Source organism: Lonchura striata, chromosome 10 (genome assembly GCF_046129695.1).
Source record: "Lonchura striata isolate bLonStr1 chromosome 10, bLonStr1.mat, whole genome shotgun sequence".
Lineage (NCBI taxonomy): Eukaryota > Metazoa > Chordata > Aves > Passeriformes > Estrildidae > Lonchura > Lonchura striata.
In genome coordinates this window covers 24,401,192-24,418,400 of record NC_134612.1, presented here as the reverse complement: position 1 = coordinate 24,418,400, position 17,209 = coordinate 24,401,192, and the positions used below count along the sequence as shown (strand labels likewise).

The window sequence follows — 17,209 nt, the reverse complement described above, 5'->3', positions numbered from 1 at the left end:
AAGAGCTCTTGTTCAAATAGAGCTTCTTGCTTAAATATCACAGGGAGAAAAGAGGAGAGGAAAGATAGGTAAATATTTCAGGTTTAAAGGCTGTGCCTCTCCCAGCAAAAATAGCAGAGGCCACTAGCACAAAAGTGAAGCTCTAAATCTTCCTGGGGAATGTTATGGTCAACAAAGCACTGCAATTCCTGAGCATGTGTGACTTACTCATACATTCAACTTCAGCTATAAATAAATGCTTAATTGTTCTGGACTCTGTGTGTGCCTGAGTCCAAGCACAACCCATGGATCCACTGCTGGAAGGGTTGGGGCTGGCTCAGCTGGTAAATTAGAGTTCACTTTAAAGCCCACAAACCCCAACTGCAAGGCTGGCAGGCTTCAGTCACCTTTATATGAGGTTTTTAGTGCAAAATATTGAAACAGTTGGGAGCAGAAGAATCTTAGAAAATTAAATCAGAGGATGATTGAAAATAAAACCATAAAGTTTTCTTAAATTTTGGAGTTTCATTGCTATTGGGAGCTCAAAGGACAAACACAAGAGCTGGGGAAAGGAAAAGCTCTTCTAGGCTGAAGCTTTAAGAGTTATAAACTATCTGGAGTGGTAGAAAAGGCAGAATGAAGAAAGAATGAAAAAATTATTGCAGCTGAATTCTGTGTATGGGAACATCCTGGCTGGCAACCTCTATGGAAAATCACCTTGTCTTTTTTTCATCATAAAGCAAAATGATAGAGAAGAATTGATTTTTCAAAATTCCATAAAGCTGAGTAGCAGTCCAGGCAACACAGAAAGAAAAAGCAAGAGACAGAAAGGAAAGGGTCAAAAATACATGAGTAACTGAAGCCTACATGATGCAATTTGCCACAGGGATTCAAAAGAAAAATAGAGAGATTACTTAGTGGTTAGTGAGGGATATTAACAAATGGCAAAAGAAAATTACCTAAGTGTTTTTCTTATGTGAATTTGGATTGAAGCTGGAGACTACAAAGTGCCACAATCAGCTGAACTCTGGATTCTGATGTCGAAAATTTGTATGTATGTATGTAAAATGTAATTCCTATTGTGTAGCTTGCTGGATTTTAATAATCTAAATATTCATCAGGATAACCATTACAAACACACACATGAAAGAAAGGATGTTTGATTCAATGAAATGGTTCTTCCCTCTGGAGATTTTCTTGATAAATGAGTTTTTCCTTTTCCTATTGCACGTTTCAGGTTAGTCACCGAAACAGGTCTGGAGTTGAGGGGGTCTTTAATGGGGTTGTTGGGATGGTGCATCCCAGGCTGGAATGGTGTGTCCCAGGCTGGGATGGTGCATCCCAGGTTGAAATGGTGCATGCCATGTTGGAATGGTGCATGCCAGGCTGGGATGGTGCATGCCATGTTGGAATGGTGCATCCCAGGTTGGAATGGTGCATGCCATGTCGGAATGGTGCATGCCAGGTTGGGATGGTGCATCCCAGATTGGAATGATGCATGCCAGGTTGGGATGGTGCATGCCACATTGGGATGGTGCATCCCAGGTTGGAATGGTGCATCCCAGATTGGAATGGTGCATGCCATGTTGGGATGGTGCATGCCAGGTTGGGATGGTGCATGCCATGTCGGAATGGTGCATGCCAGGTTGGGATGGTGCATCCCAGATTGGAATGATGCATGCCAGGTTGGGATGGTGCATGCCACATTGGGATGGTGCATCCCAGGTTGGAATGGTGCATCCCAGATTGGAATGGTGCATGCCATGTTGGGATGGTGCATGCCAGGTTGGGATGGTGCATGCCACATTGGGATGATGCATCCCAGATTGGAATGGTGCATCCCAAATTGGAATGGTGCATGCCATGTTGAGATGGTGCATGCCACGTTGGGATGATGCATCCCAGGTTGGAATATCTGACAGGACCGGCGAAGGAAGCAGCAAAAAGTTTTCCTGCATCAAGGAGGTGGAAGGGGAGGAAAACGGCGGCGTCAGCAGCTCAGGGGTGGTGCCTGGCAGGTCTGAGCTGTGCCATCCATCAGGGCTGAGCTCCTCCCGTGGCTCTGCATCACTGCAGGTCTCAGGAGCACCGAGGTACCTGGCTGGGGGACCATAAAGTGAAGCCAAGCAGAGCAGACCTGATCCCCAAACAGCACCTGAGAAGTTCCATAACTCAAACAGAAACGCCCTCGGAGCAGCTCACGTATTTATTGCCAACCACAACTCATTTCTTTGTGTTTTATTTTACAAATTCTCCATTACTTGCTTCAGCTGCGCTGAAATGGCCTCCTGTATTTCAAAGTATTTCAGGCTGATCCTGTACTTGGCTTTTCTGTGTGGAGAAATCTTCAGACAATTGAACAATCAGATTACTGAGGAGCTGTTAAGTGCCTCGTGATGCAAAGAAGTGTGAGCTATTTAAGAACTAATGTGAAAAATGGCAAATTATATGCTACCAGCTAGGTCTGAAACGGAAAAAAAGGAGGAATAAGTCAATATGATTAGACAGGACTATATTCAATAAGCACAATTTTGGTTTGAAATTGTGCAAGAAGAATTTTATTCCTTAGCAGATTTTTCCTCTGGATTATTGAAGATACCTCTGCTCTGCAAGACACATTTTACTTTTCCAATCCTCATATTTATAAAAATAATCTGATTGAAAAGAACTGGATGCACAGAAATGAGAATTTCTTGTTTTATATGATGTAGATATTAAAATGGATTCTCTATATTAAAAACTGCAAAGATTATTTATACAAGAAGTGCCCAATCAATCATTTTCCAAGCAGAAAAGCTGTCAAAAAGAAAAATCTTGCATTAATGATCATTCTTTGGCAGCTCTGTACAGGTTTCTCTGGAATGAGAAGTGGTTGAGTTCATTTGAGTGGACACAGCACAAAGCCATTACTTTAGGCAGCTGGTAACTTTGGCCAAAGGACTAAGTGAGCATTTCCAGAGAAAAACCGAATAAAATTGACTGCAATGCCTGCGTTTTGCTGCATTTTATTGATGAGGATTTACCAAATGCTCAGTTCTGAACTAAATCTGTGTTTAAAAATGCAAATATTAGCAGAAGAATTCCCCCATCACCCACAGAGGCACTGGAGGTTTAAATGAGAGTGTCCTTCTTTTGCACAAACACAGGAGAAACCCAACAGTGTCAGAGACTTCTTGGTAGAATAAGAGATTGTTTGGAATTCTTACAGTATGTCCTGGTCACAATAAATTAATTAAATCCAGCTTTCAAACACCAAAGTTCTGTTCCAACTGCCAAACTTTTGTTCCTCAGTCCCAAAAATGCCCCCCTTCCATAGCACCATCATTTCCAGATTGTACATGTAAAAAACTCGTGTTTATCTTCCTAAAATTATTCCACTCTAGAACTTATTTAGGTCTGAATGTGGCTTAGAAGGGAGTAGGAATCTGGCAATGCAGAATATTCAGTAATTTGTGGGTCATGTGCTCATAAAATGAGAAAAGCTTTATATCAGAAAATACTTTTTATAATATTTGCAAAAAATATAGCAGAAACTGTGTTTTTAATAGCATCTCCAGCATGGAAATACAATCAATGTTTAATATTGGGGAAAAAAAATCCAAGTGTTTATGGTATTAAAGATGGAGTCAAAAGAATTTACCAGCCTGCCCGCTTCCATCGAAATTTAAGTCAATGACAAACTATTAAGATGTTTTCATAAAGCCCAAAGGACTGCAAGGAAAATGCAAAAATACTTTTAATTACAGCATTTTGTACCATTATCTATATATTTACAGAAGTAACTATACCCTAGAGAAAGATGGCAAGTGTTTGTATGAAGGAAGGTGAAGAAGGTCACAAAAATTGCACATTCTGTGGAAAATGGGGAACGTGGGCACTGTAATTAATGGATCAAATTGCTAGGGAATTGTAGAGAGGATCAGAGGGTAAAAAGATAATTAGCAGATCAAAGGGTAAGAAGGCAAGTGTTGAAATAAAGTGGTGGTAATAGAAACAGCTCAAGAGGAATTATTGACCAATAATTGTATTGCTTTGGGCAATGTCTGCTTTGATAGAGCTGTTATTAAGGAGGTTTTTAATGCACTAATCTGTTTTTATAAAAGTGGAATTGCGAGTGTCAAATGCCACGAATTCACTGCAGAGCTCTGACTCTAACCTGCTTTTTAGGAGTTTGTAACCAATGCCAGTGGGAAAGAAAAGGAATTTGGGCTGCAGGGGTTGGACATGTGTCAAGAACTCCTCCTTTAAATGGAGAAATAACAGAATGGGATTTTCAGGGATTTTGGCATTTTTCTTGAATCAACAGAAATTTCAAGGTCTATTCTGAAATAAGGCAGTGGGGGAAATGTTGGGCTAAAGCTTCCACTGCTCTGAGTTGTTTTCTCTTCCCTGCAGGCTGAGCTTTGTCCGAGATCCCTCTTTGGACTAACAAGTCCCAGGCTTGGGAGCTCCTGCAGAGATCTGTTGTCAAGACCCCTCTCTAGAAAGGAATTTTTGGATGTGCTAGTCTTCATATTTAGAATAATACCTACTCTGAGTGTGGATAAGGATGGGAAATGCCACAGTGGATCAGATTTATGGGACAATGACAAAAATCTGTGCAGAGCCTTGGTGAACAGAGGATCCTCAGGTGGGCTGCAGACACTGCCAGTTTTTCCAAGGATTGGCAGAGGAGAATTTTGGTTTCTGCTTCCATTTTTTCAGGGCCCATTTACTCACAAATAAGAGCAGCATGGGATATGTAAAGGAAATGGCATTTGTCGTTAGCACCTGGTGGATTTTCCTCTGCAAAGAGGAGAAGATAAACACAATTTGTTCACATCTTTACTCTCCCATTTAGCTCATCATTAAGAGAAATGTGTGGAAAAAATGTTCTGAAGTGTGGCTTTTTTTTTTTTTTTTTTTTTTTGTTAAATAGTAAATACCTCCCAGTTTTTTAAGTGATAGGGAAGATTGAAAATAAATATCACTCAAAGGAGCTCTTGTGCTTCCACTGAAGGCAATGACAAAATTTTAATTAGCTGAAAGTCACCCAATGATCAAGAAGTGGGAGTGCTGTGTCATTCCCAGAGATAGAGGGATCTAGAAGTTGCATGGAATGGAGGCAGTAGTGAGTGTTTGTGCATGAAATTGTGAGTTTGGTTTGTAATAATCATTTTTTCAACCAGAATTCTGCAGTGAGAGCTCCAGGGTCAAGATCTTCTTAAGAGATGGGGAAAATTCTAACTGTGCTCATCACTGTAGCACTGAAAATGAGACATGAAATGGGATGAAGCTCTGGATAAAAATATGCTGAAAAGTAAAATAGGAGCTGTTTAATTTTTTTCTGCAGTTATAGCTCTTAATTAAAAAAATAAAATAATTTAAATAGATTTGCTTTAGGTAATGAGAAATGAGGCATGGTTAAGGTTATTTAATGACTGATGTAACTTCTGCTAACAGTACCTATAAAATTTATATCTCTGTAATTAGTGAGTGAGAAAAGTTTAATATTTCAGAAGCATCCCTTTGGATGTGTAATTTCAGCTGGTTCTCACAGTACTGAATAAGGTCCTTTGAATTACTTTCTAAACAATTCTGGGTAAATGATCAGTCACGTCTTTTGCTGCTTTTTCTGGGTTAAAACCTTAATTTTCCCACATGTGAGATGATAAAATCAGACCAGTATTAAAATGCAGTTGAAATATAACTATTTTGGAGGAAAAGGTACTGCACAGGCTGTGCTGGAGAGAGGCTGATGAGGTGATTAAAAATCCTGCAAGGAGGAATTTCATCGGGAAGATTGAGAGCTGTGGTGAGAACTCCTCTCTGCCTACACACTTTTACCACTTTTCACTCTGGGGACTTATAAATAGTTTATAAATTAAAATAATTAACCCCAGCACTCCCAGTTTACACCTTTCACATGTGGTTCTATTAGTAGTGGATAAAACATTCATTCCTGCAACCAGGGCATATTTTAAAATGGAATTGAGTTGGAAATATCAGCAGCTGTGTTCTTTTCCAGGCAAATATATGGATTTGGAAGGAATAATGGATAATTTGCAATACAATGATGATTTAGTGCAATAATAATTTCCTGGCTAGCTCCAGATCCCTGAAAAGAATGCCAGGGTTTTTAAAGAGTGATACATGTAATGACCAAATTCAGTAAATCCCAAAAAGCAGTGCCCACAGCCTCTGGGAATGTCCTCAAGCTGTCAGGGAGGGAGCTTTTATCACTGTTCACTTTGTGGAGAAGTTCCTGTGCAGGAATTAAACATCATTTTTTCTTCTGCCTCTCCCCAAACCCACCCAAACCATCACATGGCTGAAGCCCCCCCAGCCCTGCACTTAGAGCATGCCTGGAAACCTTTGTTAATCTCACCTGCAATCCAATTAAAAGCCTCTCAAAGCCTTGCACCTGCACTAATTGTAGATTCACATCACTGCTTTGCAGTCATTAAGTCCACGAGTTAAAGTTTGGATGAGTGCAGCTAATCTGGTTTATCAACAAAGTGCTGCAAGGTTCCCGTGCTAAACCAGGATAATCAGCAGGGGTCAGGCAGGAATTATCTTGTCTCACCAAGCATTTCAAAATGGCTAATTATGTTTGTTCATAAAAGTTGGACCTAAAACAACTGAAATCTGAGAGAAAAGCTGTGGAACTTTTAACTGCGAGTAACTCATTTGGCTGAGGTGTTGATTTATATCAGAAAGTTCCGTGAGGGTTTTATTCTGCAAAAACCAAGATACTGGGGTTGTGTTTTCAAAGTGCAGCAGATGAAACTGCATCTCCATGCTGCTGAACCTGTCTTTCCATGGATATCCGTGTGCATGGATGAAAGAAACGCACAATGTGGTCCTCCCACCTCACAGAGTCCAGCTCTTAAATATTAACCCTGTTGCCAAATTTCTCTTGTAGATCCCAAAGCTGCAGTATCCAGTCTAAAATTCTATATTTTTCCAGAGATTTTTTTAGAAGAAGTTTCGTTGTGCTCATTCACAGCAATGGAAAACCCACCTAGAGCTGTAGATGAGGATAAATCAAAACAGAGCATGGAGAAAGAGAGAAATAAGTAATTCAGCCAGGAACCTTTTTTTTTTTCTCCTAAAGGATTCTTGTTCCCAATTCACCCAGGGTAAATCAGCACACCTGTGGCATGTGGAACAGATGGAGCAGGCATGGCAAACACCTCCAGCTGCACAGATCTGCTGCACAGGTGCTGGGTTCAGGCTCTGCCTGGCCAAGGGCACCGAGGCTTTGGCAAATGCCCAGAATTCCAGGGGCTGGAAGAGAAAAGGCAGGGAGAAAGGAGTCAGCTGGCAGCAGCATCTTCCAGAGCAGCCCCCAGGCCTGAGCCAAACCTGCCCGGCTCATCCCTCACCCCGTGCTCGGAATCACTGTCCAATTCCTAAACTTATCTGGCAGCTCATGGGGAGGAATTTTTGGCTGGATTTACTGGAACAGAGACCCTGGCATACTCAGTGCCTCAGTGGATGGTGCTAAACCCTTCCGTGGCTGAGCGCTCTGGGGCAGATGCTCCTGTGTGAGGTCTTCTTTTAATTCTTTTCTCTTTATTTGCTTGGGTTCTTTTCACTCCTTATTTTTTATCAGTCCCATTTTCTGCTACACTTGCTCCCCACCTTGGTTGTGGGTTTTTTCCATTTCTCTTCGTTTTCCTTGTTTCTTTCCTTGTTTCTTTCCTTGTTTCTTTCCTTGTTTCCAGTTTTTTGTTTTTCTTTTTTTTAATCCCCTTCTTGGTGTTTGGGTTTTTTGGTTTTTTGTTTTGTTTTTTTTTTTTTTGTGGGGAGGGTGGATGTTTTTGTTCATTTTATTGTGTTTTTTGGGATTGTTTTTCATTGCTTGGTTTGGTGTTGGTTACGTTCAGTTTTTTAATATTTATTTTTCCTATTTTTTTTTCCCCTCATCCTTATTTATTTTCCTCTCCTTGTTTTTTGGGGGGGGATGTTTCTTTTCTCACTTGTGCAATTCTCCCCCTCCAGCTGAGGAGGGCAGGGGCAGTGACAGGATGCTCTCCACTCTCTGGACACGCTGCAGGTGTTACTCAAGCACGGTGACGTTTGTTATCCCTCTAAATAGCTCTGCTGATGGTGCAGAATTGGTGCTGAGCCAGGAGAAATGATAAAACATAATCAAGCCCCAAAAGACAACGTTGTGATGTTGATAGAGACAAATTTATATCCCTCCTCTGCCCATATTATGTTCAGATTAATCCATTTGGTATCTGTGTGTTATAGAAGCCAAAACACTTGGTAATGATCTACTGGGACAGGAACATCAGAAGGGCTTATAAACTCATTTTCTCTCCAAAATTCGAATAATAATTTTTATTAATATTAAATAAAAATAATAATAAATAACTATTATAATTATATAATTATAATATTATATGTTCGATATTACATATATAATTTATATTATGTATATTATATATATTATATAAGATATTATATATAATTTATATTATGTATGTTATATATATTATATAAGATATATAATTTATGTTATATATTATAATTATGATATAATTATAACAATTCTAATAAATAAATAAAATAATAATTATTATTATTATTTTCAATTAATATTTTTTCTGTTAAAAAAAAAAAACTAAAAAAGCTTCCCTTCCTTTTGTTGAAAAGGCACCTTTCCAGCTCTGAGCTGCTGGGGATGAGCTGTCTCCTCGTGAAGATTTAACTGGGTACATAAATCCATGTGTTTATAGAGCAGAAATCTCTGCTGTATAAACAGACAGAGCCTCTACTGACCACAGAAATCCAAACCCCAGCAGAAATTTGCCTTTTTTAGTGTGAGAATATCAGAGTGACTGCCAAGGTTTGGATGGCAAGGCCTGAACTTCCATTCCAAAAATCCAGGCTATGAGGGGTAAAAAGCTGTGAGGGGGTACAAGTTATCAGGGTAATATCTGCACTGGGAGGAAGCCTGGATATTTTGGGAAGATCTAGGTTGTTTTAGGGATAATTTTGGACTCTGTTGAAAGTCAGAAATCTTCAGCATTGTTTGGTCCAGTTTTGCAGACCAGGCCTGGATCGGGCACCGTGATCATCCCAACTCCTTTTGAGTTTGATGCTCCAGCAGGAGAACAGATGGGATTTCACACAAGTAATACTTAACTTTCCTGAAAGCTTATCTAAAAAAATTTCTTCAGACAAAACATTTAAAATGTGGAAAAAAAAAAAAAAAAAAAGTGGGTTTGGTTGCTGGGAAATGTCTGACTTAGTCCTCCAATGCCAATATCTAAAATAAGTGTGAAATATCTGTCATTAAACCTGGGAGGTTATAAACCCAATGACAACTGGTTTAATGCCAAAGTTTTTGTTGGCACTGCAGTTCAACTTGTTCTGATCTTTCATCAACTCTGTGACTAAATTCAGAAATCTTGCTTTGGTTATCAAGAATGGTAAGAAGGAATCAACACATTTTCTCAGGTTTCACAGACCAACCTGTGTTTCTTGGCTCTCAGGAGTGAAAATAAAACATCGTTAACAACACTCCATCTTCAGGAAGGTCTGGGTGAGATATCCCTCTAATATATAATCATAATTATCAGCAATCACAGTCTTTTTTCACTCTTCATTACCTTAACCATCCAAGTACTTCAGTTTTTTCTTTTTTTTTTTTTTTTTTTCAGATATGAGCCATGAATGACTAAATGATGTACTGATTTTATTTGAGTGATAAATGGGGATATTACTTCCCAGCAGATGAATAAATACAAAGCTAGCAAGTCACACCAAGAAAATCAGTAAAACCTTCAAAAAGTGGTTCAACCTTCGTTTTACACAAACAAAACACACTTTTGCAACCAAATATTTTATAAACTCCTTCAGCACCTTTCTAAAGGTTGTTTTACATTTTATTTGGCTCAGATATTCTTCCCCCATTGATTAGGCCGATCAGACAGATGGATAAGGAAATATTGCTGCAGAGAGGATGGCTAAAGAAATAAATGCTGCTTTGATGGTGCTGACAAGGCTCACTGTGGCACAGCAGCACCCAAAATACCTGTGAAGAAGCACAGAAATAAAATGGGGAGTGCCAGAGTTGCTCAGGGATGGACAAAAATTTTGCCCTTCTTTGTTTATTTTCAGTATCCCATTGTTAGCCTAAAGAATATTTGATAAATACTATGCTAATCTACATAATGCTTAATTACCTGTGGTATAAGCATCATGTAGTGCTACACAAAAAGGGATTTTGGAGCCCAGATAATTTCAAGTTTTCATGTTCAAAACTGATCAGATTTTTTTTTCTTTTTTTCTGTGCAGGTTTGACTGCAGCCTTTGAAAATCCTGTGCTAAAACGTGGTTTTCCATAAAGTAGTCAGTGAAATAATTGTGTTCTTTTAGAAAAAACTGGAAAGATGATAGGTCATCCTCTGTTGCAGAATTTGGCCTTCCTGTATAAATTAATTCTTACAGTGGAGGGAGCCTGTGTGGTCAAACTGATTGCCAGGAAGAGAACACTCTCAGTTCATTATCTGGAGTTCTTCAGCTCAATCCAAGGAGGCATTTTGCAATCACTAGCACAGAAAATAGATGCACTGAGATGCTATTGCATTTACAGAAAGCTTCAGGATAATTTATTTACGAGATGGCTTGTTGCTCTTACATACTACTTACATTCATCAAACTCTTGGCATTTATTCTTCCCAGTTGGGCCAGTGAAAAGCAACCAATTACGGTGGTGTTCAGGCAGAAAAATTCCAGCCCCATCCAGAAGCAGGGAAGGAGGAAGAATTATCCATGGGTTTCTTTAGAGGTTTTTAAGAGGTTCAGCTCAAGCAGGTGGAAAGGAGTGTGGGAGATGCCAGCTCACAGGGCAGGGACCTCACCTGTCTGTGACAGAGCCCTTTGGGTCCTTCCCAAAATGTCCCTCTGCAAGGATCCTCTCCCCAGCCTTCCATCATGGAGATTTCTGGCCAGGCCCCACTCTCCTGGCAGTTTTTGGGGCTGGGAATCTCCTGACACAGAGACTGAGGCACTTCTGCAGGTGTAAAAACCTGCCCCTCGTGTCCCAGTAAATGTGGGCTGTCCCTCAACCAGGAGGCAACTGAGTGGACAAAAAAAAAAATCATAATTGGAGCTTGCCTCCAAAAGAGGGGCTTTTCCCAGGGTGCCTGAGCTGGAAAGGTATAAATTCATTATTTGTGACTGCATAATTCTTTACTCCTTGAAAAATGAGGATTGTGGGAAAGGCATTGGGTTTTCCAGCTTATTTCACTGCAGCACTTGGTTTAGGCTTTCAGTACACAGCTCAAATCCTCTCCTGCCTTGGCTTTGTCCACATATTTGGCCAGCAAAAAAGCTCCGATTCACACTTTTATGGCAGTCTTACAAATGTTTGGTCTAACAAGCAAGTATTGCCTGGTGTGTCCAGCAAAGTTATTGTGCCTTCATGTTTATGTCGATGAAATGATGTCTGAAACAAGGCTTGAGTGTGGTTGCAGTTAAAGATTAAATCTGATTGTGTTCTGCATGGCAATGCTGTAAAACTGCTATTTCTGTTTAAAAAAAATCCATTTTCCTCTAACAGATTACATTGTTTCTTTGAAGGGTGAGTTTAAGCAGCGAGTATTTATAAGAATATGTACCTCATTAATCTCCAGCCTTTAATCTCTACAGTCCTACTTAACCCAGAGAAGCTTCAAAGGCTGTGGGGGCCTTATATTTTTTTATTGTGAGAGGAGGTAAAACATAAATGAAAGATCTGAAATCAGAGTGGTATCTGTAACATTTCCATTTAATCTGCATAATATATTTACTGCTCGACAGGTTGGGAAGCTACCTGGATATTTGCCTGATGAACAGTTCTAGGGACAAACTGGAAAGAGTAAACATATTAATTAGAGACTGCACAGCTCCTTCTTGCTGGTGTAATCATTAAATTGATTTTTCCAGTCTGACATGTAATTGTTCCAGCGACGGAATCCTGCTTTCCACTCTCGTTCTGCTTCATCAATATTTCCTGTAAAACATGAAATGGGTTACATTAATCTAAATTTGAATCTCTTTGTATGCTAATTGAAAAATAATTTTGATTATCAATGTCATCTGCTCCGAATACATTATGGGATGGTCTTTTGCTTCTTTTCTTAAACCTGGAATGATGGAAAATTCAGTGATTGGCATTTTATCTTTACATCAGAAAGGAAGGAGTGCAAAGATATCATTCCAGCAGGGTAATAAATATACTTTGGATTTTTTAAAATACATTTTGGATAGTTCTTCTGTCCATCAAAATCATACATTTAAAGTAACATTATTATTTTTTTTTTTTAATCCTCAAAATATTCCTTTGGTTAAATATACCCTGCATTGAAACCCACATACCCTGAAGACTAAATAATGCAAAATGAGAGAGATGCTTGTAAAGATAAGGTGAAATCACAGCTTTGTTTAAAGGAACAACAGGATTTCCATTGTTTTAATGGATTTCAATGGATGTCCAGGATCTTGACCTCACATGGAATAAATCCCCAAGTTTGAAGAATAAAGGACAGTAGGACACTGTCAAATGTGCACTATGTCAACATTAAACCATCTTCCCTTTTCTTTTTCATCCCCACCTTTAAAGAATTTTCCAAGTAATCCTGAGTCCCAAGGAAATATTTATTGCCAAAATTGTTATAAGCATGGGAGCAGAGGGTGAGGATGAGAAGAGTCATAAAAATACAGCATTTCTCAGGGTTCCCAGAGTATTTTATGGACTGGGATCCCCTCCTGCAGCCCCAAAAGGTGATGAAGACTATGAGAAAGGCTGTGGCCTTGCAGGGACATCCCAAACACCACCAAAAGCTGGATAAAACCTGCAGGCTGTATCAGGCACTGGTGCTCATCATTTTGTTTCAGCTGTAGATTTCAGGATAAAGTTCAGAAACCATTGATGATCTGTGAGTGCTTTGTTCATTCTGGACCAGCTCTGGTGGAGTCTCACACTGGCATGGCTCACTTCCAGAAACACTTGGTGATGGAGTTCCTGAGGTAACAGCTCCGCGGGTTCTTTATGCTCCTTTGGCTTTTATGTTCTTCTGCTCTTCTTCTTCCCTCCATAAATACACCCCTTCCTCCTTTTTTATGACCTGCCAGTGCTGCAAGTGTAACTGGTGATGTGAAAATGAAATACTTCTGTGTTTTACACATCGCTAGAGAGAATATTCGGGAGAGAGAGTTCACTGATTCCGAGATTTAGCTTGGAGAAGCATCCAGTAATTTGGGCGCTTATCTGCAGTTTAGCTCAACGTTTCCAAACCTTTCTGGTCTGGAAATCCAGATGGCAATTTAATGAGACTTTGAAATGAGATTTACTTCTTGGTTCCAGTGAGACCAGAAATAAAACCAAGATACAGTTTTTTTCTCCGGGAAGTCCCGTACTTTTAAATGCAGTCAAAAAGAAAAGTGTGAAAAACAAATATGGGGAAAACAGTCAATAAATTAACCACATCCTTCTCCCTCAGCTCAAAGTTGTAAATAATCTTGGTTATAACAGAGATCAAAGGAAAGTTCAGATACTTTAAAATTTTCTTTCTGCAGGCCACAAGTGCTATTAACTCAGAGATGATTTGGAAGTGCTGGTAACAATAAAATCTCATTTTCATTGCTAACTATGCAGATAGAACTCAGAAACACAGGGACAAAACATGCACAACATTCTGCTTTCCTGACTCTAAGAACTCTCCTTTTCACATATTTAATTTAAACATGTAGTCAGGGTCTCAGGCAAAGCCAAATTCTTCACATTAAGTCAAATGGATTGGTAATTTACTGCATGAAGCAGTAGCAGTATTATTTGGAGAAAACTGCCTGAACTGTGTTTCTCATCTTATTCTTGATTTTGGGTGTCTAGTTTTATTTATTCAGGCAAAACATCCACTTATGAATTAAAAAGGAAACTCAAAAACCTCTCTTCTTTAATTATTCAGGTGTAGAGGTGTTTCAAGTCTGCCCAAAGACACCGAATTATCTCTACCATAGACACATCTTGAATTAAAAGTCACTGTTCTGGAGTATAAATTATGGGGCTTTTCAGTCCTTTTTAAAGATTATGGTGAACAAGTGAGCTAGCTAGAGAAAGAAGACATCAACAAATTCAGAGGAGCCACCATTATGGATCTAAAAGACAAAACGGGGATGGAAATCACTGAAATAAGAACTTGGATTCCCATTTGTTTGCTTTTCTTCCCCCCAGTGATAAGATCCAAATTGAAGTCACAAGTCAATGCATCCCATTATCACCAACATCATCAATCTCTGGGAGGCAACCACCCATGACTTAGATGAGCTGACAGCTGGGAGGCAGAAAAGAAAAAGATCTGAGAGTCCAAGCTGACCAATAATTACAGCTCAGAGGTGCCTGCAGAGCCAGCTAACAGTGAAAACAGGGAATTTTCTATAAGCCACATGGACAATCCCAAACTTTACCTTAATTCCCATTAGCCTCATGCAAAGCCCAGTGAAGCTGACAAGGAGAAAAGGGGAGATTCTGTAGGCAATGAATCAGTGCTCTGAAAGGTTACAGTTTAACAGGTCAAAATTTTAAAAAGGGTTTTTTGGGGTTTTTTTTTGATTCTTCAGCAATGCTGGAATTTTCTCTCATTCCATCTCTCTCTTACTTTAATGGTGTTGCAGCAAAGTTAAATTATCACCATCCCATCCTTTGAGCTGCTGGATGTGCCAATAAAGTGCTAATCTTAATGTTAACACACAAAAATACCTTTAGGATTGGGATAAAGGCCATATAGTTGTTCATGAATAAGGGTTGACAAGTTAAGAATTAATTTTTCTGTCTTCAACACCTCATGATTGCAAGTTTCATGACTGCAGGTTTTTGCAAACTTTCAAGTTTTTGATTTTAATAGCATGATAAATGCCACAGATTTATGCTGTAGATTCTCATGCTGAGAGTTTCTTCACAAATGTCCAGAAAGGAGAAAACAAATAATACCTATATTGAATATTCTTTAGTCACACTCTCTGGATATCAAAGCTTTGTTAGACACAGCAGTATATTAATTTTCACATGTGTTTTTAAGGACTACAAAATCCTTTTTTTTATTGTTTTAGTTCTTCCAGAAGTCAGCAGAGCTCTCTGGGAGATGAATCATTCCAAGGGCTGTTATCTTTCCAGAAGTTTAGGTACAGAAACCTCTTGCTCATAGGTGCAATGAGCAAAGTCTTTGTTGGGAGGTGTGGTAGTATTGGTGAGGTTACCTAGGATTAACTCACATTTCTTCATGTATCCAGCTCTGTGGAAATTAAATATAATTCTGATGGTGAATCTTCTATTTAGTCTTTTTTTTTAATTTTCTTACCACTCTGAGTATTTATCTCTGTAGAATCCAGATATTGCTTGGAGGATCACAGCAAACACAATAATTTTTGTTGCTCATTAGTCAAGAGGTTGAACATTTCTCTGCCTCCACATTAAAAAATCTTTTTCCGGTGGTTTAAAAAAAGTAATGTATTTTTATGACCAAGCTTGATTTCTTCATAGATGAGACATGATCCAGTAATATCAAATAAAATAGAAAAAATATGTATTAGGTAGACTAGAATAGTAATGGAAGAGTAAATGGAAAGTTTGGCTGCCTGCAGCGTTCTACAATCAGGAGGAAACAGGCTCATAAAAATAGGAAGGGCTTTAGATGCATTAAAGGTTGTGTTGAGGAGGTAAAGCCTAACACAGATTCTTTTATAATTAGCATATGATTGCTCTAAAAGCTACTTAAAAGTCACTTACTGTTTCCTGTCCCTGCAGTGTGACTCTCCCAGCAGCAGCCAGCAGAAACCCTTCTGGTTTCGGGATGAAATGGGAAATGCGGAGCGGCTGGGCAGGGAGCAGGCTGTGCTCAGGGCTTTGGAAATGGGGTTAAAATCCCTGTGGGAATTGTGTCTGCTCAGAACTGAGAGCCCAGGTCCACTGGTGCAGTGTTTGTCATCAAACCCCAGGTTCTGACTTGTGTCTTTAGTGATGGATTTATGAATTGAAGCCCGAGGAGAAAACCTTGAGAAACCTTCCAAAATCATACCAATTACTCTACAGGTATCAAGGTCATATTTTATATATGGCTGTTACTCTTGTATTAACTGTGAGAGGCTTATTTTTTCCTTATTATTTTCCTACTGCACAACCATAATAATTTAAAAAAAAATATTATATGATTGCTTGAGGAAAAAATGAATTTTCTAACAGTAAAGATATATATTTCACATATATTTTACTGCCTCAGGGAACTTGTCTTACCCAGCCTGTGATGGGAACAGGCTGGTTCAGGTCCAGGACACATTTGGAACTGGCCTTTAAAGGCCTTAAAATCCCCCAGTGGGTGGCAAGGCTTGGGCTAGGAGTGGGTCAGGAATTAGGCAAGGGGTTACCAAGCACATCCATGGCAAATCCTGATCACTTGATGCTGGAAAATCATAATTTATGCAAAATAAGTTGTTTTGATTATCCTGTTTGGGTTCCACCTGATAGAATTCTACTTTGCTTATCTGAACCCTACCTGAACTTTTAACAATGAGAACATAAAACTTCCTTACTTGTTCCCTGTCATCTTATATCACCTCATGTTAAAGCAACCTTATTTTCCTGAGAATATTTCAATGAAAGGAGTAATAGAAAGAACAGACCCTCAGAACAAGAGGAAATCTCTGCATTAATGCTGTGCACTGTCCTTTGGGCACAAAAGGCAAGAGAAAATGCAAAATAATATTTCAGCGATGAGAATTATTGCAATATAAGCTATTACATCACATTTGTACACAGGATTTCAAAGGGTTTTCTGTCAGAATTGGATAATATTGTACAGGGAACATAATGGAAACACTCTGCTTTTATTATTGCAATGTTTCAAGGACTGACAGATGATACAAGACAAGGCAGTGCCACTTGTTGACAACATTCTTGCCTCAGTTCTATATTTGGATCCAGACGCGACGATTCTTCTCTTTTTGCTAAGAATACGCTCGTGAATTTCTTTTAATTAAATTATGTAAATTTGTGTTGCAAATTACCAAAAGTGGCGCAGTGATGAATGCATGTCTGCTGGCGGGTCCTGAGCGTTGCTCCATCATCCCTCACCCCACAGCACCAGGCAGAGCTCTCCTCTCCTCTCCCCCAGGGTGTGCAGAACTCTGGGCATCTGCTCCCTCCTGCTCCACGCTGACTTCGTTAAGCTCAGCCCATCTCTAGGATCCACATTTTTCC

General features: G+C 39.3%; 1 protein-coding gene across 2 annotated transcripts in view; it reads right to left on the bottom strand.

Annotated features, from left to right (window-relative positions):
- Positions 1–11,658: 11,658 nt before the first annotated feature.
- Positions 11,659–17,209, bottom strand: part of BCHE (butyrylcholinesterase) — a 47,476-nt gene continuing 41,925 nt past the window's right edge. For both annotated transcript variants that reach the window (XM_021548206.2, XM_021548207.2), the window contains one exon: positions 11,659–11,971. In XM_021548206.2, coding sequence (XP_021403881.1) covers positions 11,850–11,971 — 122 coding nt within the window. In that variant the 3' untranslated portion in view covers positions 11,659–11,849. The remainder of the gene's footprint in view (positions 11,972–17,209) is intronic.